The 26,337-nt window shown below is 40.0% G+C and overlaps 8 protein-coding genes and 1 long non-coding RNA gene across 11 annotated transcripts; 6 read left to right on the top strand and 3 right to left on the bottom strand.

Moving 5' to 3' along the window:
* Positions 1 to 4,076: 4,076 nt before the first annotated feature.
* LOC138129741 (uncharacterized) lies at positions 4,077 to 4,516 on the bottom strand. The gene is made up of 2 exons (XM_069046064.1): positions 4,278 to 4,516; positions 4,077 to 4,233 (listed from the first exon to the last, which is right to left on the bottom strand). Exons 1-2 carry the CDS (start codon positions 4,514 to 4,516, stop codon positions 4,077 to 4,079), a joined length of 396 nt encoding a protein of 131 aa, XP_068902165.1.
* Positions 4,517 to 4,533: 17 nt separating this feature from the next.
* On the bottom strand, positions 4,534 to 5,813 carry LOC138132983 (uncharacterized). Of its 2 annotated transcripts, none has more exons than XM_069050751.1 (4): positions 5,721 to 5,813; positions 5,139 to 5,662; positions 4,928 to 5,084; positions 4,534 to 4,878 (listed from the first exon to the last, which is right to left on the bottom strand). In XM_069050751.1, the coding sequence occupies exons 2-4, from the start codon at positions 5,306 to 5,308 to the stop codon at positions 4,630 to 4,632; spliced, it is 576 nt and encodes a 191-aa protein (XP_068906852.1). In that variant the 5' UTR covers positions 5,309 to 5,662; positions 5,721 to 5,813; the 3' UTR covers positions 4,534 to 4,629. The 2 variants fall into 2 exon arrangements, with proteins under 2 accessions (XP_068906852.1, XP_068906862.1); XM_069050761.1 differs by having other exon boundaries at positions 5,139 to 5,658; positions 5,721 to 5,793.
* Positions 5,814 to 5,908: 95 nt separating this feature from the next.
* LOC138132994 (uncharacterized) lies at positions 5,909 to 9,872 on the top strand. Its single transcript, XM_069050773.1, is given in 8 exon segments — positions 5,909 to 6,172; positions 6,221 to 6,735; positions 6,791 to 6,950; positions 7,003 to 7,290; positions 7,340 to 8,095; positions 8,154 to 8,671; positions 8,726 to 8,882; positions 8,932 to 9,872. Coding segments are annotated over 8 exon segments (3,261 nt in total). The 5' UTR covers positions 5,909 to 6,109; the 3' UTR covers positions 9,736 to 9,872.
* A 533-nt stretch (positions 9,873 to 10,405) lies between these two features.
* LOC138133004 (uncharacterized) lies at positions 10,406 to 10,823 on the bottom strand. Its single transcript, XR_011160236.1, has 2 exons — positions 10,668 to 10,823; positions 10,406 to 10,612 (listed from the first exon to the last, which is right to left on the bottom strand). It is a non-coding gene; the product is annotated as an uncharacterized lncRNA (long non-coding RNA).
* Positions 10,824 to 10,931: 108 nt separating this feature from the next.
* On the top strand, positions 10,932 to 12,953 carry LOC138132969 (luciferin 4-monooxygenase-like). Its single transcript, XM_069050728.1, has 5 exons — positions 10,932 to 11,221; positions 11,270 to 11,787; positions 11,834 to 11,990; positions 12,041 to 12,328; positions 12,375 to 12,953. Exons 1-5 carry the CDS (start codon positions 11,111 to 11,113, stop codon positions 12,879 to 12,881), a joined length of 1,581 nt encoding a protein of 526 aa, XP_068906829.1. The 5' UTR covers positions 10,932 to 11,110; the 3' UTR covers positions 12,882 to 12,953.
* A 107-nt stretch (positions 12,954 to 13,060) lies between these two features.
* On the top strand, positions 13,061 to 15,161 carry LOC138132959 (uncharacterized). Its single transcript, XM_069050717.1, has 5 exons — positions 13,061 to 13,316; positions 13,363 to 13,880; positions 13,930 to 14,089; positions 14,139 to 14,426; positions 14,476 to 15,161. Exons 1-5 carry the CDS (start codon positions 13,209 to 13,211, stop codon positions 14,995 to 14,997), a joined length of 1,596 nt encoding a protein of 531 aa, XP_068906818.1. The 5' UTR covers positions 13,061 to 13,208; the 3' UTR covers positions 14,998 to 15,161.
* Positions 15,162 to 16,732: 1,571 nt separating this feature from the next.
* Positions 16,733 to 18,102, top strand: LOC138132978 (uncharacterized). The gene is made up of 4 exons (XM_069050740.1): positions 16,733 to 16,865; positions 16,912 to 17,429; positions 17,480 to 17,639; positions 17,687 to 18,102. The coding sequence occupies exons 1-4, from the start codon at positions 16,758 to 16,760 to the stop codon at positions 18,005 to 18,007; spliced, it is 1,107 nt and encodes a 368-aa protein (XP_068906841.1). The 5' UTR covers positions 16,733 to 16,757; the 3' UTR covers positions 18,008 to 18,102.
* Positions 18,099 to 18,545, top strand: LOC138129664 (probable 4-coumarate--CoA ligase 1). The gene has a single exon (XM_069045960.1). It carries the CDS (start codon positions 18,099 to 18,101, stop codon positions 18,543 to 18,545), a length of 447 nt encoding a protein of 148 aa, XP_068902061.1.
* A 58-nt stretch (positions 18,546 to 18,603) lies between these two features.
* LOC138132948 (luciferin 4-monooxygenase-like) lies at positions 18,604 to 22,648 on the top strand. Of its 2 annotated transcripts, XM_069050703.1 has the most exons (9): positions 18,604 to 18,769; positions 18,817 to 19,334; positions 19,386 to 19,545; positions 19,593 to 19,880; positions 19,927 to 20,829; positions 20,875 to 21,392; positions 21,441 to 21,600; positions 21,650 to 21,937; positions 21,985 to 22,648. In XM_069050703.1, exons 5-9 carry the CDS (start codon positions 20,722 to 20,724, stop codon positions 22,495 to 22,497), a joined length of 1,587 nt encoding a protein of 528 aa, XP_068906804.1. In that variant the 5' UTR covers positions 18,604 to 18,769; positions 18,817 to 19,334; positions 19,386 to 19,545; positions 19,593 to 19,880; positions 19,927 to 20,721; the 3' UTR covers positions 22,498 to 22,648. The 2 variants fall into 2 exon arrangements, with proteins under 2 accessions (XP_068906804.1, XP_068906796.1); XM_069050695.1 differs by lacking the exons at positions 20,875 to 21,392; positions 21,441 to 21,600; positions 21,650 to 21,937; positions 21,985 to 22,648 and having other exon boundaries at positions 18,608 to 18,769; positions 19,927 to 20,491.
* Positions 22,649 to 26,337: the final 3,689 nt, after the last annotated feature.

Below are 26,337 nucleotides of genomic sequence, written 5' to 3'. Positions count from 1 at the left end.
ATAAATAAAAGCAATTGACATTATTGTTAAAAATCAAAACAAAATGTTAAATAGTTGAAAAATGTATTTAATAGACGTTCGGATATTCTATTAGGATTTTAGTTTTTCAAAACTAGTACTGTGATGAACGCGGTATTTATACATTTTATTTTATTACCATCGCGGAAATTATTCACCTTAAATTCAACAAAGTCAAATTTGTCTTAACGATCTCCAAATTGTTTCTGTGCAATTTATGCATTCCATTTATTTCCATTTTTAAATACACACATGTTTGTAAGTGTCAGAATGTTGAGAAAAACAGAGCCGTTCCCACGAAGGGTTTCCTGGAATGTAAGACCGTTGCAAATCGCAAGATTAACTTCTTTAGTTTCTTTCAAAAGGCCATGTGGTATTTCTCCAAGTTATCAGGGTGGCGAGACGCCCACCACACTCGACCAGTCGACCAAGCAAGGCATTCATTTGCATACGAAAGGATAAATGATTTAATTGTTGTTTAAAAAAATTGATGAAAATAGAGATATAACGATAAATAAATTAATACATCCGTTTAGAAAGGAGTCGCCGGGTATTTTGAGTGACACAAACAAAATTTAACTAGAATTAACAATGTTGATAATAATTCAATTCGTCTGAGTTTGGTCGTAAATGAAGTTTCATTTAAATTTCTCATAAGATGTTTACATTAAATAGGAAGCTTTGTTCGGGGTTGCTGAATCCATATAGTAAAAATTGTTAATTAGTTTAAATCCTGGTAAATCGGTCAAATCGTTTAAAATATTCACAATTGAATTGGTCCACTAGAATTTGGTGTCTGCGATTTAGATTTTAAACACAGCGTCGCCAGCCAAGGGTGGTCCGTTTTGTTAAGGTGGCGAGAGACGCGTTACAGATCGAGACTTTTAAGTAAGATATCGGATTACACTTGCACGTGTGGTCAGTTGTGGGAAAATTTAGCAAAATTAATAAATTCTTGTTTAAACAAAGTCAAGTCACAAACCCACTATTTTAGAAAGACGCGCTGTGTTTTTCTGAACATTTTGATATCCAATTTAACCCTAATTTAAGCTGGTGTAATCGTAATTCTGATGTACAAACCAATTTTCCTTATCTAATTATTGTAAGCAAATCTTGCACCGTACGATTACTGCCCATTTACTAACATAGTTTTACAAGGGAAGTAGGTAGAAATTTCTGTAAGAAAAGCGTAGAAAATCGTGAAAATGTAAAAATAGTACCGCTGTAGTACTGGGGGCGACATCTAACAAGGGGTAGTACTACGAAATTTACAGTTTTCTTACGCCTTTCTTCCATATGCTTTCCGTAAATTTAAACAAACAAAATTTGTTGTTACATTCATTAACCATCTTCAGTTCAACAATTTGTTGCAGACAGAACAACAACCAATTTTGGAGTTTAATTTCTCTTTCAGCGTAATTGGGGTTGATTCGCTATCGTTACTATGTTGTATTATATTGTCCAATGGACAAACAAATTGTATGTTTAATAATGTTGATATTGCGAATCGAAAAACCACCCTAACTAGGAAATAATAATATTTTTATCCAACATTCAATAGTAATATCGTGTTTTACTAGTTAGTTTTAATTGAGTAAACTGGGCTATAACTAGTCTGTTGTTTTAACCCACGTTGCCATTTGCACCGTGGGTTATAACATACATAACCCACGTTGCCATTAGCACCGTGGGTTATTAACGTTCATAACCCATCGGGAGCTGAATTTCATCAATAATGTCATTATCTAAAAATTTTGGAATATTGGATAAAACGTTGTATGGCATACGTGGGTTATTAAGTACTACCCACTCGAGGTAATAACCTACTCGGGCAAGCCCTCGTAGGTTACAAATACCTCTCGTGGGTAATATCTTAAATAACCCACTTATACCATAAATAACTATTAAGCGAGTTAAACGAGGTTTGATCGAATGCCCATGCGTCGTAAGAGTCAAATTTGCATAATTCCACACATGTGGAAAATGAGTAACAAGGGAAGGGGGGGGGGGGGGTAGGCGAGTTAGCGTCCCCTATTTAAAGTTTTGAGACATTTGTCTTAAGGATTGGATTTTTGACTGTCTTTCGAGCTAGTCGATATCCGTGTGTCTGCCTTTGCGATTTTGTTTAAATTTTCTAAGTTTAAACTATATTTGTATTAAATCACTTTAGCTTCGTTTAGAGTGCCGAGTGCTAAGAAATAAGTTAGTGCCAGTTCCAACAACAGGTGCCGACGAGCAACCAGGGTGTTAAACTTTCTAGGTAAGCCCGAGAAAGGGTTATATTATTTTGATTAATTAACTCTATGTCAAAATTTACTTGTTTTTCGTTGAAATTATTTTATCAGTCATTCACCATGGAATATTTAATTTCAATTTATTCAACAATTTGAAATAATCAAAATCCAAATTTAAAATATTTTTTCCAAGTTTCGAGTTATTTGAAGTAAAAGTTTAAAGCTAGAGGTAGCCAGCAACAAATGATTCTATTTCCGATGGAAAGGGGCCGCAACACTTTGGTTGTCGGATTACTTAAATTACAAATTTAACTTATCTGATCCTTTTATTCAACATTTTTATATTAAATTCTTTACTCTAAATTTGAGTGTAACCACCAGTCAGGGACTTTGAAACTTAACAGTCAATTACTAATTTATAACTAAATCGTTCCTGAATTTTCTCAACTGGTGCCCGCAAATCAGATCGAAATTTCTAGTTATAAACTTTAGGGAGATAGAATAATTGGTTGCATATTCAATATAGGGTAGAGTAGGGCTATTTCTCTCCCGCGTCGTGTTTAGGCGACCAAGCAAAATTATTGTTTTGCACCAATTGCACCTGAAATTATAGGCGCGTTTGTCGGCCATCAACGATGAGGAGAGTCGTGGTTCCCGGGGACCCTCTTCTCCAACTTTACTAGGTCTAAGACACGGTGTCAGGTCGTAGTTTCCGACCGTGGACTTAGAATGGGCGTCGTAATTCCCGCTCCAACGACATGTACTATGTATGTGTGGGCTACCACGAGGACAAACGCGACAAAATAACCATCCCGGTTACCTGTAATAAACTGGTGTCGCGTACGACAAAGTTCTGTACAAGTCTTTGTCGAAGCTCGTGGACGAAATTTGTGAGAGAAATGACGACTACAGTCATTCAGATTGATTTGCGAGGACTTGTATATCCGGGTTTTATTCGGAAGTTGTAATTGGTGTTTAAGCACCGGACTTTTACCGGAAGCGGTATTTCGGCAGTAGGGCGTAATAGTTAAATGCGATGCACTTATCAAATGCCGCGAGCATGTTATCTTCCGACTCTGGTACAAGTCTAACTCAGTGCACTCGATATTAAATGTTGCTTGGGTGATATAAGTCCGAACAAGTTACCTGAAGGTTAGGTTAGATTTGCCGTACGTAAATAGGGTTGCATAAAAATGGGGGTTACAGCAAAATCAAACTTTTCAAATCTAAATTGGATAACATAAAATCTCATCAGGTGAAGACTGACGCCTCAATCATTTGTTTAAATTCACGATCACCATTACAAAGAAAGTCTCTTACGAATTTGCTTACAAACATAACCTAAACAATAACTTTAACACAGGGCAACATTTGATCAAACCCGCAGAACTCATCCATTTTGTAAACAAGGCTTCGAAATATTTTGTAATAAAATAATTGTGGGGAAACTTGTGTTTAAATCTCTTCCTCCATGCGTTTTGACACTACTTTGTCTCCGAATTTGTGTTACGACTACTGAGTATTGCCTAATAGGCCTTAAGATAAAACACCATCATCACTATAAAGGTGACTATCGACGAAAAATAAACACAACGTAGGTAAGTGAAAATAATAAGTATAAAGGGTTACTAGACGAGCCAAATAGATTAGTATATCACATTGAGAGTTTAAAAGATAAATTAACAGTTAAAAATGTAAAAATTTACGACATCATCACGATCAAAATGGACGGTCTCACTACAGTACGTATACACCGTTAGTTATGAAAGGGTACTTAAGCAAACTATTCAACTTTGGCAAAACAACAGCTAAAGAATTCTCGATTCACTTCTTTTCGGAATTCATGACGAAATTTCTCACCTCATTTCTTAGCACCTTCCCGTTGGGCGTTTTCGGCAACGCCTCCATAAACGTGATCCCATCCCTCAACTTCTCCACCTCTGCCACCCTGTCGGCCACAAACTTGTTCAGATCCTTGGCGCTAACAATATGATTGCGATCCACCACGACACAAGCTGCCGGTACTTCCCCATCCTTCCGTGCGGAATCCCAAACACTGCCGCGTCCTTGACAGCGGGATGTTCCATCAATACTGCCTCGATGCACAAAGGTACTATGTGCCACGACTGGTACTGAAATATCTCCTTAATCCTGTCCGTCACATACAAGCACCCCTCTTCGTCGTAGTATCCCACATCTCCTGTTTTCAGGTACCTGTTGTTGTCAAAAGCGGCCGTACAGTCGCCCCGGTAGTACCCCAGCATCATGGAGGGGGACGCGATGCAAATCTCGCCCCTCTTGTTAGGCCCCAGCAGTTGGTCGCTGGAGAGGTCGGCAATTTTGAGTCGAATTTCTGGAGCCAATTTCCCCGAAGAAGTTAAATTGAACTTGCGAGATCTGCGTCTTTTTCGATGTCAAACATCGAGACCAGACCTGTTTCGGTGAGGCCGTAAGCTAAGCAAGTCACTGCGTTTCTGAACTTGGTGTTGATCCTTTGGATCTTCGCAGGATCCATCGAGGTACCATCGCACAGAACCAGCCTAACGGTAGATGTGTCGTACCTCGTGGAGTGCTCGAAGTTTGTCAGAGTGTACGTCAAGATGGGCACTGTAAACAGAGTCGTCACCTTGAAAGACAACAGTAAAACAGACGATGCCCGCAGTACTTAGTACTACCTTGTATTTCTCTATGATCTTGTAGATTTCGTGTGCAAAGAAGCCGCGACAAAACACTCTGCTGGTGCCATCTTTGAAACATAACATCATCGTGAGGAAAGCCGTCATCCAGTAGAATGTGGTGAAGTGGAAGGTCACCTCTGGTCTGCAAACTTGGCTGCAAACAAACATTTTTCAACAAGTACCCCCCAAGACAATTTTGTCTTTTTACTGCATCTGACTCGCAGCCATCAGAAGAGTGTAATGCGAATGACAAATCGCTTTGGGGAGTCCTGCAGTACCGGTACTGAAGACCATGACAACGAGGTCGTTAATGTCGACAGGGGGCGGCAGAAACTGGTCTTCTTTTTCCTGAGGCTCCAACAGTTGCGACAAAGTCATTCATGTGTTTGTCAGATTTGGCCAAAACTGTATAATGTCGATGTAGAAATTTGCAATCAGCAAACTTTCCTCAATCAGATTGACAACTGATTCTTCGACAAAAATTATTTTCGGGGTGACGATTTACAACAGATGTCTGACGTGTCTCACCGACAAGGATGGTTCAAGATTTGCCACCCTGGCACTCAAATAAGTGGCACCGATGATGGGAATGGCATTGTCGAGAGTGTTAGAGGAGCAAAACGCTACCACGTCCTTGGATGTGATCCCTCTCGTCTGCAACTGCATTGCAACCCTAACGCTTCGCAGCTTGACGCTGCCGTAGGTTTCTGATTTATCCAAGATGCCATCTATCTGTGTGATTTTGCTTTACTCTAAGAATTTGACACGACTTGGGAAGCAGCTTCCTCACCTGGCAGATTTGATCCTTGTACTTTTCAGCACGGTTGAAAAAGAAGGGACCCAAAGTGTGTTCATCGACGAAATCCGTCAAAGTTGTTCCGCGTATTATCTTTTCGCGCATTTCTAAGGGAAAACGACAAAGAAACCTTGTGTCCTTGCATTTTAAATTTGCCCTTTTTTTTTGTCTCTACATAGTGTAAAATTTGATTTCACTCTTTTGTGCCTTTTTGCAAACAACAGATTCAATTGCATTAGTCATTACAAGAGAAAAAGAGAATGTAAATTGGTAATATGGCCAATGACAGATGTCAAATGATGACGTTTCAGGCGAGTTGCAGGTAAGGCACGAAAATGGCGGAGCTTGTACTGCACGGACCAAAAATGAAATCCTCCATAGAAATGACTACTTTGGGCGAATTTATGTTCAATCGATCGGACAAGTTTAAGAGTAACATCTGTCAGGTACTAGTTTTCCATAAACAGAAAACCATTCACTCTTCAGTCTTCTAGGTAGATGCAAACAAAAAGAAAACTGAATCGTACTCGAGCGTCAAGCAACGAAGCGTGAAACTTGCAGTGGCACTGAAGAACAAATTAGCTCCGGGCGATGTTGTTTTAACTTGTTCAAAGAACACTCTGGACGCCGTGATTCCAATAATAGCGTCGTTCTATTTGGGAGCCATCGTGGCAAATCTAGACGCCAGCTTGGGAGTTAGGATGTCGAGAAATCTGATATCTCTGGTGACTCCGAAAATAATTTTTGTGGAAGAAGCCTCCGTGGCTATGATCGAAGAGTCTTTACAAGAAACTAACTTACATCCTGAAATCGTCGTCCTCGGTAGTTCTACCAAGTACCAAACATTTTCAGCTTTGGTGCGACCTAGTCCCAAAGAAAAATCCTTTAGACCTGTGAAAGTTGGCATACACCAGACGGCAGCGATGTTCTTCAGTAGTGGTTCCTCGGGGTTTCCCAAAGCGATATGTCACAGTCACTACAGTCTTTTGCAAGTAGTAGACATAGCAAGGCGAGTTCTACAAAACGCTTAGATTTATTGTTTACGATCTTTTCAAAATCTACAGGAAATGTGAGTATGTAGAAGATGTTGTATTGTATTTTGGTACATTCTATTGGATATCGTCAACCATCTTTTTGACTCTTGCTTTTGTTGATGGATCGACTAGAGTTTTCTGCGACAACACGGATGGACAGACGATTCTACAAATAATCCAAGACTACAAGGTTTTGCGATTGATAAAAACACTTGTAGAGTATTATGTGAAGCTGTCTTTAGGTGTCAAGCATTTTTGGACCTCCTTTGCTTACTTATAATATTACGCGTGTTGCAAATTTGTCACAATACGATATTTCTTCTTTTAGTTACATGATAATAACTGGTACGCCGTTCAGTTCTGAAGAATATGCACATTTTAACGATCTGTTGCCGAATGTAGATATAATTTTTAGTTACGGGATGACAGAAATTGGTCATATAGCTTTATTTAATCCCAAATATGACAGAGAACTGATGAAGTCCAAGCACAAGTCTTGCGGAAAAGTAATTCCGGAAACGAGCCTGAAGGTATGTTCGTTGCTACTTTTCACCACTTTAGATTGGTGTTTGTTTGAAGGTTGTGAATGTCGACACCGAAGAGAATCTAGGACCGAATCAACAAGGAGAACTTCGCGTGAAATCTCCGAGCTTGATGACCGGATACTACAAAAGCGACAGCTCTGGACAGTTTGATAAAGACGGATTCTTGAAGACGCAAGACTTGGGATATTACGACGAGGATCGATGTATCTACGTAGTTGGAAGAATGAGAGAGATGTTTAGATATTTCGGTTGGCAAATTATACCATCTGTGATCGAGGCTGCGCTGTTGGAGTTTCCCGCGGTCAAAGAAGCAGTAGTGTTCGCTGTTCCACTAGAAACAGAAGAGAAAGGTGCAATACCGGGAGCATTGGTGGTACTAGCAGAGGGCTTCAGTGTAAAAACGGAAGAGATTCAAGATTTTGTAGCGCAACACGTTGCCGAAAGAGAACAATTGAAAGGAGGAGTTATGATCGTGAAAGAAATACCAAAAACTCCGACCGGTAAGGCGATCAGAAAAGAAGCGCAAGAGTATTTTCTCGCGTCGTTGAAGAAGTAGAAAAGAAGGGTCACAAATAAAGATTGTTTTGAAATGATTTGCCTTTGGTTTTTCTGGGTTGGCGGTGACGACTTTGTCGTTTTCCCTACGAGACATTTAGGTCATTGTCAAATTTTAGTGGAAATGAGCGAAAAGATAATACGCGGACCAACTTTGACAGATTTTGTCAATGAACCCACTTTGGGTTCCTTCTTTTTCAATTGTGCTGAAAAGTACAAGGATCAAATCTGCCAGGTGAGGAAGCTGCTTCCCAAGTCGTGTCAAATTCTTAGAGTAAAGCAAAATCACACAGATTGATGGCATCTTGGATAAATCAGAAACCTACGGCAGCGTCAAGCTGCGAAGCGTTAGGGTTGCAATGCAGTTGCAGACGAGAGGGATCACATCCAAGGACGTGGTAGCGTTTTGCTCCTCTAACACTCTCGACAATTCCATTCCCATCATCGGTGCTACTTATTTGGGTGCCAGGGTGGCAAATCTTGAACCATCCTTGTCTTTGAGACACATCAGACATCTGTTGTCAATCGTCACCCCGAAAATAATCTTTGTCGAAGAATCAGTTGTCAATCTGATTGAGGAAAGTTTGCTGATTGCAAATTTCTACATCGACATTATAGTTTTGGGGAAATCTGACAAACACATGACTTTGTCGCAACTGTTGGGGCCTCAGGAAAAAGAAGACCTGTTTCTGCCGCCCCCTGTCGACATTAACGACCTCGCCGTCATGTTCTTCAGTACCGGTACTGCAGGACTCCCCAAAGCGATTTGTCATTCGCATTACACACTTCTGATGGCTGCGAGTCAGATGCAGTAAAAAGACAAAATTGTCTTGGGGGGTACTTGTTGAAAAATGTTTGTTTGCAGCCAAGTTTGCAGACCAGAGGTGACCTTCCACTTTACCACATTCTACTGGATGACGGCTTTCCTCACGATGATGTTATGTTTCAAAGATGGCACCAGCAGAGTGTTTTGTCGCGGCTTCTTTCCGCACGAAATCTACAAGATCATAGAGAAATACAAGGTAATACTAAGTACCGCGGGCATCGTGTGTTTTACTGTTGTCTTTCAAGGTGACGACTCTGTTTACAGTGCCCATCTTGACGTACACTCTGACAAACTTCGAGCACTCCACGAGGTACGACACATCTACCGTTAGGCTGGTTCTCTGCGATGGTACCTCGATGGATCCTGCGCAGATCCAAAGGATCAACACCAAGTTCAGATACGCAGTGACTTGCTTAGTCTACGGCCTCACCGAAACAGGTCTGGTCTCGATGTTTGACATCGAAAAAGACGCAGAACTCGCCAAGTTTAATTTAACTTCTTCGGGGAAGTTGGCTCCACAAATTCGACTCAAAATTGCCGACCTCTCCAGCGACCAACTGCTGGGGCCTAACGAGAGGGGCGAGATTTGCATCGCGTCCCCCTCCATGATGCTGGGGTACTACCGGGGCGACTGCACGGCCGCTTTTGACAACAACAGGTACCTGAAAACTGGAGATGTGGGGTACTACGACGAGGAGGGGTGCTTGTATGTGACGGACAGGATCAAGGAGATATTTCAGTACCAGTCGTGGCACATAGTACCTTCGTGCATCGAGGCAGTGCTGATGGAACATCCCGCTGTCAAGGACGCGGCAGTGTTTGGGATTCCGCACGGGAAGGATGGGGAAGTACCGGCAGCTTGTGTCGTGGTGGATCGCAATCATATTGTTAGCGCCAAGGAGCTGGATAAGTTTGTGGCCGACAGGGTGGCAGAGGTGGAGAAGTTGAGGGGTGGGATCACGTTTATGGAGGCGTTGCCGAAAACGCCCAACGGGAAGGTGCTAAGAAATGAGGTGAGGAATTTCGTCATGAATTCCGAAAAGAAGTGAATCAAGAATTGTTTAGCTGTTGTTTTGTCAAAGTTGAACCCTTTCATAACCAACGGTGTAAGTACTAGTTTTGAAAAACTAAAATCCTAACACAATATCCGAACGTCTATTTGCAAATACATTTTTCAACTATTTAACATTTTGTTTTGGTTTTTAACACTAATGTCAATTGCTTTTATTTATTTTTTCTAAAATTAATGCAGAATTTAAATGTTCTGCACAAGATCAGTATAGAATTAATTTGGATCTTGCGAAAGACAAGCTGAAAATGATTATTATATTAGAAAGAAAATAAGAAAGATGTGAAGATAAAAACTGTGACGATAGCAAAGAAAGAAAAAATGTTAAATAAATAAAAATTAATATCACAACTGCAACGACTTATCGTTTTATTTTAAATCCCAAAAGAAAACTATCACAATATTTAGTATAATAAAGAAATTATTAATTATTATAACTGTGCGCAGCAACCGCGCCCCCTTACGGGTTGGGAGAAAAACTTCAAGGCCGCCGCCACCAGCTGAGGTGCTGAAGGGACGACTTTCTTCCTAGAACCACGCAATACCGAAGCCGAAAACAACAGACAAATAAAAACCGAAAGATATCTCTAACCCTTTAGACCCTTTTGATTTTACTTGTTGAAAACGCTAGTGGTAATAAAACTCCAGAAACAACTTTATTGTTATATTTAAATATGTCACACTTCAACATTTATCCTTCGTGACACATTTTCCGTTCGAATTCTTGACATACCCTGTGTTGCAAAAACATCCAGACTTACAAGCGTCCACACAAATGCGAGGTCCAGATTTTTCGCAAGTAGGAGGACAAAAACTGCCACAAGTGGTGTACGACTCGTTTTCACCGCAGTTTTCTTCTGTAAAAACATGCTCAAAAATAATCGACACCCTGGAAGTGTTTCACCAACTTACCAGCGAGGGTTGCGAAAACTGACAACAGCACCAGGAAAACACAGACGGTGACCCTCATCTTGGCAAAAATGAATTTAATCAACATTATTATTACTTGATATTTATAAGGAATCGTCAGCTTTTGTTTATTTAATTATTAACACAGTACACAGGGTCACCACTTATCTTTGCAAGAGCATTTTTTTTGGACTTTCCCATTGCACACGATCAATGTCAACAAAGTGGGTTCAAAGTTTAATAATGGTTAAGTTAAACTCAATTGACGTGAAAAGAACAACTTAGTGGACCAATTAATGCCTACTCTCCTAATGGATTCTTGTAGTAAACCCTTGTCGTAAATTATCATTGCTTTTCTTTGCATAGTGTCTATTGCGAAGTTAGTAATCTCTGAGATAGCTCAGAGTACGTTGTGTTGTTGAGAGTGTTAGAGTAATTTTACAGTTATGGCCGAAAAATGTTTACACGGACCGCAACTAAAATCACCAGTTTTGAAGCAGAGCATGGGCGAACTCTTTTTCTACAATGGCGACAAGCACGCCGGCAAATTGTGCCAGGTAAATACCCAATCCACAATCTTCCAAAATCTCTAAAACCTAGAACAGGTGGACGCCATAGAAGACACCACAGAAACTTTCGCTAGCGTCAAACTGAGAAGTACTCGCGTTGCCATCGATTTGCAAAAGAGAGGAATCACGTCGAGTGATGTAATCGCGTTCTGCGCGGGCAACACTTTAGACACGGTCATACCGATTTTGGCAACGATGTATTTGGGTGCCAAAGTGGCCAATTTGGAACCGAGTCTGTCCATACGACAGACCCAACACTTGATTGGTCTCGTGTCCCCAAAAATCATTTTCGTTGAGGAAGGATCGGTCAGTTTGATCGAGAACAGTCTGAACCAGGCAAAGGTCGAGTCGGAAATAATTGTTTACGGCAAATCCAACAAATACTCTACTCTTTTGGAACTGACCAGACCAAAGCAAAACGAAGATGATTTCAGACCAGCGAAAGTCCACTTGGACGACGTGATCTTACTGCTTTTCAGCAGTGGGACCACAGGGTTGCCCAAAGCGATTGCACACACCCACAAATCCTTCATGTACATTGGGTGCTGTCTTCGGTATGGATCTAGACTGGAGAAACTCCAAACTGAAACTTTTTTTTAGAGATTATGACGTGGGGAACTCAGTTTTCCACGCCACTTCGTTTTACTGGATAACCGCCAACTTCATGCTGATTTTCGGCTTCATAAAGGGTGCATGTCGCGTTTTTGCCCGTTCTTTGGAGCCAGAATCCACCTTTAGAGCCATAGAAAAATACAAAGTACTGCCAGAACTGTCGTTTGACATCAGACGGTGACGCGTTTGTTTCAGGTCGACACCATGTTTCTTGCCCCGATTCTGAGCAACAAACTTACCAGTTTTGCCAATTCCAAAAATTTTGACACGTCTTCGTTGCGTCTGATTCACTGCGGTGGTTCCGCCATGACTCTGACACAGTACCAAAACTTGGTCATCACTTTTCCGCACACCAAGGTATGTGGCATCTACGGATTGACTGAAATCGGGGTAACCTCCGTGTTTCATCCAGAAACAGACAAAGATCTGATTCCTGTTAAACCAACATCCTGCGGGAAACCCTTTTACACCATGAAAATCAAGGTACTGTACCAATCTGTAAAACCAAATGGGGTAACTGCAGTTGTAGATAGTGGACGTGGACACGGAGGAAGCTCTTGGAGCCAACCAAGAAGGAGAGATTCGAATCCTTTCTCCTTGCCTTTTCAAAGGGTACCACAACGGAGACTCCTCTGGTCTGTGCGACAAGGACGGGTTTTTGAAGTGTGGTGACTTGGGATATTACGACGAAGATGGTTGCTTGTACGTGGTGGAGAGGCTGAAGGAGATGTTCAAGTACCAGTCTTGGCACATAGTACCGACCGCGATCGAAGCCGTTCTCGTCGAACACCCAGCAGTGAAAGAGGCGGTGGTCTTCGGGGTTCCTTGGGGCGACGACGGGGAGGCACCCGCAGCCTGTGTGGTACTCGAGAGTGGTACCAACACCACCGCGCAGGAGATTGAGGAGTTTGTGGCTAACAAAGTGTCCGACAGGGAGAGACTAAGAGGTGGAGTGGTTTTCGTCACCAGCTTACTCAAGACTCCGACAGGGAAGTTTATGAGAAAGGAGATCAGGAAATGTGTACTGAACAAGTAACTGCTGATACATTAATGTCTGTTTTGTTGACACACTTTGAAGATAATAAAGGCAAGGTTGAGGTCACAATAATCTGCGTTTCATTTTTATTTATAGCTCCCTGTGACATAGCAAATTTATTAGTACTCCAAGTGCGTTACGTCAGAAAGCACTAAACTTAGGAAGGGGAGGGGGGGAAACTACTTAAGAGTTATGTAATTGTTGCATTGGTAATATGAGTGATTCGAATGATTCTAATTTTTTGGTTCTTATCTAAAGATTAATATAAGAGTATGACAGAGCACTATACTAGTTTAGTTCGAGCCAGTGCAGCGACACAGATCCAAAATGTCTGGAAAGATACTAAAAGGTCCTGAACAGTTGGAAGTACCAAGTCTTAGCTTGGGCCAGTATTTCTTCAAACGCGCCCAAGAACTTGGTGATCGCGAGTGTCAAGTCAGTATAATTCTTGAACCAACTCTCAGCTAATAAAAGATTTTAGGTTGACGCGGACACAGGTCGAAGTGAATCTTTCTCTAGTGTAAAGCTCAGGAGTACAAGAGTAGCTGTTGGGTTGCAAAAACGAGGCGTCACGTCGAAAGATGTCGTACTCACTTGTACCAACATAACCGTCGATGCTCCAGTACCGATTGTAGCTTCTTATTTCTTAGGAGCGAAAATAGCAAATCTGGACCCAAGCCTGTCGGTGAAACAGACGTCCCATCTTATCGGTCTGGTGTCCCCCAAAGTGATTTTTGTCGAAGAAGCGTCAGTACCGTTGATTGAGGAGAGTCTAAGAAGCGCGAATCACAAAACAGAAATTGTTGTTTTTGGAAAATCTGAACAATACTCGACATTCTCTGATTTGGTTACGCCACAAGCAGAAGAAGCAAGTTTCAGACCGAGTGAAGTTGACATTCACGCTGTCGCGATTATGTTCTTCAGCAGTGGGACAACGGGACTTCCGAAAGCTATTTGTCACAGTCATTACAGTTTCATGCAAGCTTCATTTTCTTTTCAGTAAGTAGTGAGGTGTTTTAGTGATCAAATCGAGAAAAAATACTTTTAGTCGTTCTGGTGTCAATATTGACACTCTTCTCTTCTTCACCTCCTTCTACTGGATGACGGCATCTCTCTTTTTGTCTTGGTTGTTCATCGGAGGTTCTCGTAGAATCGTCTGCCGTACGATGGAAGCACAAAGGACATTTGAACTAATCGAAAAATACAAAGTAAAATGGACCAATACATTTTTTCCTTATAATTTATTTTTCTTATTAGGTGACTTACCTGTTTGTGGCTCCTAATCTATCGTACAAACTTACCAAGTTCACCAAAAAAAGGGATTACGATACTTCTTCACTCTATTCTCTTATGGTAGGTGGTACCGCCATGAGTTCGGAGCAAATTTTGAAACTGTCTACAGTGCTTCCGCACACTCAAATTATTTTTATTTACGGACTATCGGAAATTGGTCTGGCGTCCTTTAATCGTCCAGAAGACGGTCAGCAAGTGAGACAAAATAAACTCGGTTCTTGCGGGACGCTAACTTTCGGATGCAGTCTGAAGGTACTTTTCCCCTTTACGTTTTCTTCTAGATATTACAACGCAGTTTTAGATTCTGGATCCTGAAACGAAAAAAGTACTGGGCCCGAATCAAAAAGGATACATTTATATCAAATCTCGTGCGTTGATGAAAGGGTACTACAAGAAAGACAGTTCGGATCTTTTCGACGAAGACGGCTTTATGGAAACCGGAGATATTGGTTATTATGACGACGACGAGTACTTGTACGTCATAGAACGAGAAAAAGAGATGTTTAAGTATTTGTCTTGGCACATAGTACCGTCTGTGGTCGAGGGTGTGCTGCTGGAACATCCAGGTGTGAAAGAAGCTGTGGTTTTTGGACTACCACGCAGTGATGAAGAAGGAGAAGTACCGACGGCTTGTGTTGTTCTAAAAGATGGCTGCAACGTGAGCGAACAAGAAATCCAAGACCTTGTAGCTGGTAAACTTTCCGACAGAGAAAAACTGAGAGGAGGAATTTTCTTTGTCAAGGAACTGCCAATGACTCCCACCGGAAAAGTTATGAGGAAGGAAGTCAGAAGTAATGTTATAAATGCACTAATTAATAAGTAATGTTGTAATCTTAATGCATGCATATGGAGTATTACTTTTTGTCAAGTCATTAGCAACAACTTCCACTTGGAGATAATGAGGCCTATTCTGTAAGTAATATGTTAATTTTAAACATCATGTTATAAAATAACAGCCATTAAAATCGCAAATCGTATTCTGTAAAACGATGTTATGTTAAAAAATTAATCGACCCTGTTAATATGTCCTGTTACTATTAAAATTTTAACCACTTCTCCTTATGTGCCTTTAAAATTTAACATCTTGTTATAAATTATTATCTGGTCGACTAAAAGAAAGATTTAGATGTCTCTGAAAGACAAAATTTTACATTACTTTTTATATTAGGTTGATACATTAAGCAGCCAAAATAATTTACAGCTGCGGAGTGCTTCATAACATGTGTCAACATTTTCGAGTTCCTTGGCCTAATCCTCACATAAATGAACAAGAAAATGGTAGAAATTATAACTTTGCAAACAATTATGATAAATAATGCTCAAAATAATTTTTTCTTCATGGACAAAGGAAAAGAGATGCGTTTACAGATACATGGTTTAATTGAAAAGAAGAAAAAACAAACATTCATTATTAATAGGTATAGGATGAAAAATGAGTTAACATTGATTTACAATTTGTCGGCGGCATATTTTATGCCAATGTTTCTTGGCTTTTTATAAGACCAACTGGATTAAAATTGTCTTGCAGCGACACTTGAGGCAATTTCCGTTTCTGGTACCTGTTGTGTCATATTAGGTGCATCCATTGTTATTGGCTCTGGTTGTGTTATTTAGATAATTTAATAATATGTTTGAACATCTTCATTATCACTTCCTTCTGCTTCTATGTCTCCCACAAGGTTTATTATATCTCCGCCTATGTTAATTTCAGGTTCAGAAACGTTTGGTGCATCGTCAATTACAACAATACTACGTATGTAATATGTTTAAAATTGGTTCTTCGATATCAGTCAGAGGTTTCTCCTTGACTGACCCACCAGCATTTCTTCTTCTAGTATTTGCTTTTAGATCTCCAAAGACCTTTAAAGAATATTTTTGTTGATACTATTTTGTCTGTAGAATTCTTCAAGACGAATAAGTAGTAAAATACACGTTTCCACTCTTCTACTGAGCGCTTTGAACCTTCAAGATGATTATTTAATATTGCTTTTAAATTTATTCATTTGCTTTCTACTATCCCAGCTTAATTTTGTAACAGCTTTCTGTTTTCCGCCAAATTCTCCTTATTGTTCTCCAAGAAGGCAACAAGAACTTCTAGTTGCCGTGTTGTAATGCGTAGTCTTTTAATGATGAAAATGAAAAATATGATGACAGACGTCAAAATTAAATATCAGAACAAGGAGAGATACTATGATATGACATGAGATAGTAAAGGAGAAACGTATTTGTATGATATGACAACATTGTCAGTGTTTACATGCATGTTAAAAAAATAATCTATAACAGTTGCTTTAAAAATTACCTTACAGAATACACATCCATGTTAAAATTTTAACATTTCTGTTATAATTAAACTTTTAACATCCCTGTCAATTTTAACACAAAAGTTACAGAATAGGCCTCAATAAATGATAATTTTTAACACAGCTGCTTTTGTGCCCTTCAAATTATTATCTAAAAATAAATCAGCAAATCATCATAAACAAGTCTGCTTTTGCAGTAATATTTTAATCCTTATCTAAAATGTTATATAAGAACATTATACTGCAACTCATTTAGTTTTAATTAGATTTGTTTCCAAAAATGTTGGGAAAAATATTGAAAGGTCCTGAACAGTCAGAAGTTCCAAATCTTAGCTTAGGTCAATATTTCTTCAAACGCGCAGAAGAATTTGGTGATCGAGAGTGTCAAGTCAGTACAATTCTTGAACCTACTCTCAGCTAATAAAAGATTTTAGGTTGACGCGGTCACAGATCGACGTGAATCCTTCTCTGGATTAAAGCTCCGGAGTACAAGAGTTGCTCTTGGGTTGCAAAAACGAGGAATCACTTCTGGAGATGTCGTGGTCGTGTGCTCCAACATGACCCTCGATGCTGCAGTACCCAATGTGGCTTCATTCTTCTTAGGAGCGAAAGTAGCAAATCTGGATCCAAGCCTGTCGGTTAAGCAGACGTCCCATCTTATCGGTCTGGTGTCCCCCAAAGTGATTTTTGTCGAAGAAGCGTCTGTCCCGTTGATTGAGGAGAGTCTAAGAAGCGCGAATCACAAAACAGAAATTGTTGTTTTTGGAAACTCTGAACAATACTCGACATTCTCTGATTTGGATACGCCACAAACAGAAGAAGAAAGTTTCAGACCGGTAGAAGTTGACACTCAGGACGTGGTGATTATGCTCTTCAGCAGTGGGACAACTGGACTTCCGAAAGCCATCTGCCACAGTCATCACAGTTTCATGCAAATGTCTTTCTCTTTTTGGTAAGTGTTGTAAGTACTGGAACGGTACCAAGAACAAATATTTGTTGTAGTAACACCGTGGACAAGCTGGACAGTCTTCTTTCGTTCACTACTTTCTACTGGATCTCAGGACTTCTTTTCCTGGCTTGTTCGTTCATAGGAGGTACTCGCAGGATAATATGTGGTGCCATAGAACCACAAAAGACGTTTCGAGTCATCGAGACATACAAAGTGAAATTCCCAAATCAAAACATCCCTCCAGTAACTTTTTCTTCTAGGTCACGTGCATATTCTTAGCGCCCATCTTGACTTACCAACTCACCAACTTCCTTAACCATCGAGATTATGACACTTCATCTCTTTACACTATTGTGTCAGGTGGTACTGGCATCAGTTCCGCGCAGATTTGCAAACTGGCTGCAACGTTTCCCCATTCGCACATTGTTTACATTTATGGACTTTCCGAAATTGGCTTAGCTACAATGAATCGTCCTGAAGACAGCCACAAAATCACTCAGAGCAAACTCGGCTCTTCTGGGAAAGTAGCTCCTGGGTTCGCTCTTAAAGTACTTTTCTCCTTCACATCCGTTTCCGCGTAATATGATGCAATTGTAGATTGTGGATCTTGATAACGACGAAGTACTGGGTCCAAACCGCAAGGGTGAGATCTGTATTAAGGCTCGTTCAGTGATGAAAGGTTATCACAATCTTGACAGTTCGGATGTGTTTGACGAAGACGGTTTTTTGAAAAGTGGAGATATCGGGTACTATGACGACGACGGGTACTTGTACGTTGTAGAGAGAGTGAAAGAGATGTTTAAGTACTTGTCTTGGCATATAGTACCGTCTTTGGTTGAAAGCGTGCTGCTGGAGCATCCAGCTGTAGAGGAAGCCGCAGTTTTTGGACTTCCGCGGAATGAAGAAGAAGGAGAAGTACCGACGGCTTGTGTTGTTTTGAAGGAACAGTGCCAAGTGACCGAACAAGAGATCAAAGACTTCGTGGCTGTGCGAGTTTCGGACAGGGAACAACTCAGAGGAGGTGTTTTCTTCGTCGAGAAATTGGCGAGGACTCCAACTGGAAAACTAATGAGAAAAGACATTAAAAATAATGTAATAATGTTATTAAACAATCAATAAACAACAATGTCAATGAACTCCACTGACCAAAGTTGACTTTTTATCTTCACCTCAGTGCTTATCTTCTTCTCAGTAGTACGTTTAGTCTTGATGTAAACATCCTGTTGTCAGTAACAATGTCTGGTCGAGTTTTAGAAGGTTCAAAAGTGCAAAACATCCCAAATGTCAGTTTGGGCGATTTTTTCTTCAATTCGGCGGACAAGTTTGCCGACAAAAAGTGCCAGGTAAGAACGACTCTCCTCGCAACAGGAAGCAAGTACTGCCCTTTCAGATAAATGCTAGTACCGACCGTAGCGAGTCTTTCGCAAGTGTTAAGCTACGAAGTACCAGGGTAGCTCTAGAAATGCGGAAACGGGGAATCACCTCTCAGGACGTGGTGGTACTGTCTGCAAAGATCACCCTCGACGTTTCCATTCCAATCCTAGCTTCGTTTTATTTGGGGGCTAAGGTGGCAAACCTAGATCCGAGTTTCTCGCTGCGCCAGACAACACATCTTCTCAGTCTCGTCTCTCCAAAAATGATTTTCGTCGAAGAGGCGTCGGTCGGTCTCATCGAGCAAGCTCTCAAAAATTTGAATCTCGAAGCTGTAGTGGTGGTATTTGGGGAATCTCCAAACCACTCGAAGTTTTCTGATTTTGATAAGTTTCACTTAAACGAGACAGAGTTCAAACCGTCGAAAGTGGACGTGGGAGAAACAGGTTTGATTCTTTTCAGTAGCGGTACTACCGGCTTACCCAAAGCTATTTGCCACAGCCATTACAGTTTCCTCCACCTTCTCTTTTCTTTTTAGTAAGTACTGAAACCCAACAGCTTCCCTGACATAATTCTGCTGTGTTGCAGCGAAAGTGATGCCAATTTTGAAGTATTGCTGTCGTTTACGTCTTTTTATTGGCTATCAGCGATGATGTTTTTAGCAGCGTCGTTTATAGTAGGAGGCTGTAGAGTCATCTGTAGCACCATGGAAGCTGAAAGAGTTTTCCAAGCGATCGAAAAATACAAGGTACGCTCCAAACCAGTCATACCACAAAGCTTCATTTTTTTCCGTAGGTAACATTGATGTTTCTGGCTCCTGTTTTGAGTTACAAATTGACAAATTTCACCAAGCATGGAGATTACGACACTTCATCGCTGAGTGGTATCGTGTTTGGTGGTACCTCAGTGAGTACCGCTCAGTTTTGTAAATTCAGTACTGTTTTCAACCACTCAAATATTGTGGTTTGTTACGGACAAACAGAAGTGGGGGTTGTTTCAATGTTTAACCTCCGAACTGATGAGGGACTTATTCGAAGCAAAACTGGTTCATCTGGAAAGATAACGAGTGGCTATGCTGTCAAGGTATTGTTTTTATAGATGGGTACCACAATTCTGAACTACTTTCCAGATCGTAGATCTAGAAGGTGACAAAGTACTTGGCCCCAATCAAAAAGGAGAAATACGCGTCAAAACTGATTCTGTGATGAAAGGGTACTACAAGACAGACAGTTCTTTTGTTTTTGACAATGAAGGTTTTATCAAAACTGGTGATGTCGGTTATTATGACGACGACGAGTGTTTGTACATTGTGGAGCGGATTAAAGAGATGTTCAAGTACTGTTCTTGGCATGTAGTACCGACTTTACTTGAAGGTGTCTTACTTGAACATCCAGCTGTGAAAGATGCCGTTGTTTTTGGGTTTCCCTGCAGCGAAGAGGAAGGAGAAGTACCAACAGCTTGTGTCATTCTGGAAGAAGCTTCCACCGCAGATGAGAAGGATGTTGAAGAGTTCGTAGCGGAGAGAGTTTCGGATAAGGAGAAATTAAGAGGAGGAGTTTTTTTTGTTCGGGAGATACTCCGGACGCCAAGCGGAAAGCTGATGAGAAAAGAAATTCGAGACACTTTTGTAAATTCTTCAAAACAAATCAAATAACTTTGTTTTTCTCATTACTATAAAATGTCTATATCAAGGATTTAAATTGTTTCATTTAATGCTCAGGGTCAGCCGAGAAGTCATCACGCTACAGCCAAAACACCTAATTATTATAATAGTTTAATTCCCTGTTATTAATGTTTTTCTTTGTTGTTCCCCAAAATTGTTGCATGTTATGCATCGACAGTGACACGCAACTTAAATCTTCACTTCACGCTACAAAACTAAAACCATTTACTGTCGAACGTTCGTCCGGTTAAGCGCAAAAACATGTCAGACAAAATTTTGAAAGGTCCAAAACTGGACCACACCGTAACCTCCAGCATGGGTGACTTCTTCTTCAACAGTGCCACACGCTTCAGCGCCCGCACCTGCCAGGTAAGAACATTTAAGACGAAAATCAAGTGTAGTACCGTTTTGTAGATCGATGCCGCTCTGGATAAGAAAGAGTCGTACCTCGGCGTGAGGCAGAGAAGTACTAGGTTAGCTCTAGAGCTTGCGAAACGCGGAGTCACGTCTAGAGATGTGGTGGTACTGTGCACCAAAGTCACTCTGGATACTGTGATTCCTATAATAGGGTCGTTCTATCTGGGGGCCAAAGTGGCCAATTTGGATCCGTCGCTGTCGGCGAGACAGACAACGCACTTGCTTTCGTTGGTCTCCCCTAGAGTCATTTTTGTCGAAGAAGAGTCAGTCGCTCTGATCGAGGAGAGTCTGCAAAGTGCAAATCTGAAAGCAGAGATTGTTGTTTTTGGGAAATCTGGGAAATATCCAGTGTTTGCAGATTTCGTTAAACCGAAACCCGCTGAAGAGGAGTTTAGACCAGTCACAGTCGATGTACACGACACTTGTATCATCTTCTTCAGCAGCGGTACCACCGGACTTCCTAAAGCGATCTGTCACAGCCACTACAGCTTTCTACACGTCGCACATTCGTTTTAGTGAGTACTCGAATTTGAAAGTACCAAACACAATTCAAATCCTCGTAGCCAAGCCGATGGCAGGTGCGACGCCATTCTGTCCTTCACTTCGTTTTATTGGGTCTCGGGATTGATCCTTCTGACTTGCTCGTTTATTGCTGGAGGTCACAGAATTTTTTGCGGCGCCATCGATGCGGAAAAGACCTTCAGTACCATCGAAAAATATAAAGTATTTCCTCTAATTTGTCTTGCATCAATTTATGATTTGTGTGTTTTAGGTGACATTTCTATTTTTAGCTCCAATCCTAACGTACAAACTGACAAGCTTCGAAAGGTCTCGAGACTATGACACTTCCTCCCTTTACAGCATGCTCATAGGAGGTACTCCGATCAGTTCTGCCCAGTTCGAGCGACTGGGTACCACCTTCAAACACACAAACGTCGTCTTCGGGTACGGATTAACTGAGGCTGGAATCGTTACTCTCTTCGATCCCAGCAAGGATCGCGACTTTCTGAAGAGCAAAATCGGCTCTTGTGGAAGACCAGCGCCGGCTATGAGTGTCAAGGTACTGCTTTAACCGTTCATTGTTCCATCTTAAAGACGGGTGTTTAGGTTGTCGACCTTACAAGCAACGAAGCTGTTGGGCCGAATCAAAAAGGGGAAGTGTGTGTCAAATCGCCGACTGTCATGAAAGGGTACTACAACGCCGACAGTTCTGGTACTTTTGACAAGGAGGGGTTTCTTAAAACTGGAGACATTGGGTACTACGACAAAGACGGATGTTTTTATGTTATAGAGAGGTTAAAGGAAATGTTTAAATATTTGTCTTGGCATGTGGTACCGTCAGCGATCGAAGCAGTTTTACTTGAGCATCCTGCAGTGAAGGAAGCTGTGGTTTTCGGGTTTCCCCGTAGCGAGGAGGAAGGCGAAGTACCGATGGCTTGTGTGGTCTTAAAAGACAAGTGTACTGCTGTTAAAAAGGAAATTGAAGAGTTTGTGGCTACGAGAGTTTCGGATTATGAAAAACTCAGAGGGGGAGTTGTTTTTGTGGATGCGTTGCAGAAAACTCCAAGCGGGAAGCTGATGAGAAAGGAAATAAGAAATGCGATTTTACAGGCGCTCTAGGCTCTAGCGATAATTTTTAGTTGTGTTGTTTAAGGTTTTGTTAAGAGTTAAAAATCTATATTTACATAATAATAATAATTATTATAATATTCATTAATCACTTTTATGTAAAAACTAACAGCAGATTTCACAAATAATTTTTTTGTACTCAGCCTCAAAATCGGTATTTCCCGGTTACCTTCGGGGTGCGGGAAGTCCGATTTCTCACACTCCGTGTTTTTACTTTGCAGCAGAAGCTAGGGAAGATTGCATTGTAAGGTTGGTATTTAATGACGTAGACTGACGGAAACGTCAATTCATTTTAAACAAAATGGACGTTTCGTCACATTTGCAACATTAAATCTCATCAACAGAATAAATAAGTAATATTATTATAAAACAAATAAGAATACAATTTAAAAAGGTAATCAGCGCGGAAGCTGCTACCAACCCAATAGTAAAAAAGTTACTCGTTTCACTCGCGTTTTAAACTGGCCCATTCCTGCTATAAAGAGCCCAATTTACACACGAACGAGTTGAATACGACGTTTTTTTTTTGTTCGACGAGCCCCTTAAAAGCTCCAAATCGCTTAAAATCTTTAAAATTAACTTGACGTTTCGTTTTGACAACAAAATCCGTTTACACAGGAGAAAATTCTCAAATTCTGACAGTGTCGAACAAAAAAAAAAAAATTAACATTTAACTCGTGGTCCTTTAAGATGCTCGTTTCACTTGCGTCTTAAACTGGCCCACTCATGCAGTAAAGAGACCAATTTACACACCAACTCGTTGAATAATATACTAATAATTTTCTGCTGCAAAATAAACCACAAAATTTTTTTGTTGTGTATTTGTTCATTTAATACGACTCGTCACGTTTCTCAACTACAAAATAGACACACCTTAACATTCATAACGGCTTGAAAGAATTCCAGAACCTCTAGAAAATTTTAAAAAGTGCGATTTAAAATAACTAAAAATATCCTGTGTTACCCGTGGGCTGTTTGGGTGGTCCAAAACCACCCCCGCTCGTTCTTTTGTCGCGTCTGGTCCCAACTTTCTAAAAATAGTGGACGCCGGCCGGAAACGGCACGGCCACTGGGCACTTGTCTACCTGCTCTAAGACGAGAAGGTTGTTTTTTTTTCCGTGCTCCTCTCCTTCTGCACAAAGGGCCTGACGGTCCGGGTAAACCGGCTGGATTGCGAAACGGCTATCTTCTTCGACGGGGTGCATTTGCTACCCCGGCGTTAAAACGGCATCGGTCAAGAAATCTCGACACCGGCCCCGAAGATGGACTCGACAGTTCGACCACTCCAGGGGGCCGGTGGTAACACCTGAAAATCCATCTAATACAGTAGAAGTAGAAAAAGAAGAATTTTTATCATTGTAATTTATGGATATTTTTTTAAATGAAGAATCAATATTGAAAAAAGCAAGTAAATATTTGCTTGACGGAGCTAACACAGATTACAAGGTTCATTTGTGTTTTTTATTAACGTTTTCAAATACTGTTTAAAATGAAATTGTTATTATCATTATACAGTATGTTTTAAAAAAATAATAAAAAGGGTATCGTGCGTTTATTTAAATTTATCCTCAAAGTTGACGTTTCTATAACTATAACACGAGAGGCTAAATAACCCAGGACGATCTTGACCAATACGCATGCGTTAGTAACTTGGGTGCTTTGTTGTTGCATGTACCGCGTGCTGCACGTAAGGCAAAGAACAGTAGATGAGTAGAACACAAACTAAAGATATAATTATGTTTTTAGAATATTTTAATAGGTCTATTATTGTATTCAATTTGGAGTCGTTTATGGCTATCTATTAAAGCACTAGTAGTTTAATAGATCTCTAAAAAAATTATCAATATTTCAGTGTATTATTGTCATTTACACCAAAAAACTTCCAATATTAATGTTCAAACTCTACTTTTTAACATATGTTGCAGATGTAGTTGCATCCGCTATCTTGAATTACCAATTACATAATACAAAATTCCCTAGAATTTGGAAATTTTATTTTTTTGTTTAAAAATTTAAAAAAAAATCAAAAAAATTACATAAAAAACTCGCCTACGGGTCGTTTTCTAGACCTGGGATTTGTGTGCCAAATCAACCCTTATAAAACTCGTTGTCCAAACATTTCATCACAGTTTTTTTAGCAGCAACATCTAAAATCGTTTCCTGGGAAACGCATACATTTAGTAGAGTTACCTTCAGGAAGGCGTGTGTGATCGGTCATCTTAAAATCGTTTTCATTTCAAAACTAATATACTTTTCACGTTTGTTGTTGTAGAATTCTTGTTGGATTAAATATTAAAATTCACAGTTAACAGTTGACGCGCGAGTTCTGGGACACCTGTATAAATGAGTTTACTACATAAAGAAGATCTTTTATTGTATTGTTTCTTATTAGATATGCAAGTGTTGTTCTAATTTTTAAACAATAAATTTGCGATATTTTCTAAGTCCGTGAACGTCAAATTTAAATAACGCCCAAAATTATAGGACTTGCGCACAAGTATGGAATGGCCTGGGTCATTTAGCCTCTCGTAACTATAACATACAATTTTGTCGCTGTTGATTTCACGACAAATCTCTGTCAAAAGACGTATCCCGTTGCAGTGTTGCAAACAGCTTAACAACAAAATGCTCTTAATTGTATTGCCAACTCAAGCAGTCCTTTTTGATCACCCGGTACTTATAGTCTATTTTTTTTTAATCAGCTATCAAAGTGTTGTCAAGTTAAAAGTAGCAAATAGTGCATTTCACAATGTAGGTTAGCAGTGTCGAACCGTTCAAGGTCATCGGCGCTGTCATTGCGCATAACTGTTTGCGTTGAAAAATTAACGCAGAAAATTTGAAAAGATGCCTTGGCGAAAAAAGGTGATGGGCCCCTGACAGAGCGTGAAAAAATGGCCCTGATTCGGTACTGCGAAGAGTTGATATTATAGGTGACAAACCTGAATTGTGTAAGAAAACCATGTTGGACATTTTAATTACGTTAAACAGACGTAATCTCAATTTTGACATGGGGAACCTGTTATACAGTTGGTCACTGTTGTTTTGACATTGACAGCTAATTTTAAAAAGTCCATAAAGAAAAATCGTTATAGATATGAATTGTCAGTGTCAAAGTTTTTAAAAATTCAATGACTACCGCTAAAAATGTAAAAAAATATTTACTGTTTTTGCTGAGATTGTACTTACGTATGTCAAATGCTAACAGTGAGGTTATACTCCAGAAAATAGAAAACATTGTTAAAAGATTAAATTGCAATTGTAACAGTTAACCACTCACACTTTTTCTTTTGCGGAAAGCAATGTTCGTTTCTTTTGTGAACTCATTTTTCTTTTAATAAAATGTTCGAATTTATAACTTGTAGTTTTAAATCTATCCGTTACGTTTGACGATTGGCGCCAGAACAAAAACTTAAATTCAAAAATCTCAAGAAGCGCGCCTAGTAATCTTAGCTGATACCAACCAAACATCATTTTGACAATTCACATCTATAACGATTTTACTTTACCTACTGGTATTATTGATTAATTATTATTATTTGATTAAATTCTCTCAAAAATTATTTTGGTTTTTATAAACATGTGCTTACTTTCCTGATAGACAACCAGTCACAATTAAAGCTCAGTAGTAATCAAGAAGACTATAATCTGTTTCAAAATAAAAAATCCACCAACACTGCATTCTACCTCGAAAATACAACCGACAACATACCGAGTGGAACAAAAGTATCAAATAATCGCTGTAACTTTTTAATTTGAAAAATTATGAAAAAATGTTTAATATAAAAATTGTTTGGTTTATTATCACGCAAGACGTTCAACAAAAATTGTCAA

Source organism: Tenebrio molitor, chromosome 1, assembly GCF_963966145.1.
Source record: "Tenebrio molitor chromosome 1, icTenMoli1.1, whole genome shotgun sequence".
NCBI lineage: Eukaryota > Metazoa > Arthropoda > Insecta > Coleoptera > Tenebrionidae > Tenebrio > Tenebrio molitor.
Note: the sequence above shows the minus strand (reverse complement) of the source record. Positions and strands in the feature narration are given on the sequence as shown.

Excerpts from the sequence above, each read along its gene's own strand:
- LOC138129741 (XM_069046064.1), bottom strand. The coding sequence starts at position 4,516 with ATGCTGGGGTACTACCGGGGCGACTGTACGGCCGCTTTTGACAACAAC. Across the intron at positions 4,234-4,277 it reads CCGCACGGAAGGATGGGGAA|CGCCAAGGATCTGAACAAGT; the intron begins GTACCGGCAGCT and ends TCATATTGTTAG.
- LOC138132959 (XM_069050717.1), top strand. The coding sequence starts at position 13,209 with ATGTCTGGAAAGATACTAAAAGGTCCTGAACAGTTGGAAGTACCAAGT. Across the intron at positions 13,317-13,362 it reads TTGGTGATCGCGAGTGTCAA|GTTGACGCGGACACAGGTCG; the intron begins GTCAGTATAATT and ends AAAAGATTTTAG. Across the intron at positions 14,427-14,475 it reads CTTTCGGATGCAGTCTGAAG|ATTCTGGATCCTGAAACGAA; the intron begins GTACTTTTCCCC and ends ACGCAGTTTTAG.
- LOC138132969 (XM_069050728.1), top strand. The coding sequence starts at position 11,111 with ATGGCCGAAAAATGTTTACACGGACCGCAACTAAAATCACCAGTTTTG. Across the intron at positions 11,222-11,269 it reads ACGCCGGCAAATTGTGCCAG|GTGGACGCCATAGAAGACAC; the intron begins GTAAATACCCAA and ends AACCTAGAACAG. Across the intron at positions 11,991-12,040 it reads GAGCCATAGAAAAATACAAA|GTCGACACCATGTTTCTTGC; the intron begins GTACTGCCAGAA and ends CGTTTGTTTCAG.
- LOC138132983 (XM_069050751.1), bottom strand. The coding sequence starts at position 5,308 with ATGACTTTGTCGCAACTGTTGGAGCCTCAGGAAAAAGAAGACCAGTTT. Across the intron at positions 5,085-5,138 it reads ATGGCTGCGAGTCAGATGCA|CCAAGTTTGCAGACCAGAGG; the intron begins GTAAAAAGACAA and ends GTTTGTTTGCAG. Across the intron at positions 4,879-4,927 it reads AGATCATAGAGAAATACAAG|GTGACGACTCTGTTTACAGT; the intron begins GTAGTACTAAGT and ends TTGTCTTTCAAG.
- LOC138132978 (XM_069050740.1), top strand. The coding sequence starts at position 16,758 with ATGTTGGGAAAAATATTGAAAGGTCCTGAACAGTCAGAAGTTCCAAAT. Across the intron at positions 17,430-17,479 it reads CAAATGTCTTTCTCTTTTTG|TAACACCGTGGACAAGCTGG; the intron begins GTAAGTGTTGTA and ends TATTTGTTGTAG. Across the intron at positions 17,640-17,686 it reads GAGTCATCGAGACATACAAA|GTCACGTGCATATTCTTAGC; the intron begins GTGAAATTCCCA and ends TTTTTCTTCTAG.
- LOC138129664 (XM_069045960.1), top strand. The coding sequence starts at position 18,099 with ATGAAAGGTTATCACAATCTTGACAGTTCGGATGTGTTTGACGAAGAC.
- LOC138132948 (XM_069050695.1), top strand. The coding sequence starts at position 18,662 with ATGTCTGGTCGAGTTTTAGAAGGTTCAAAAGTGCAAAACATCCCAAAT. Across the intron at positions 18,770-18,816 it reads TTGCCGACAAAAAGTGCCAG|ATAAATGCTAGTACCGACCG; the intron begins GTAAGAACGACT and ends CTGCCCTTTCAG. Across the intron at positions 19,546-19,592 it reads AAGCGATCGAAAAATACAAG|GTAACATTGATGTTTCTGGC; the intron begins GTACGCTCCAAA and ends TTTTTTCCGTAG.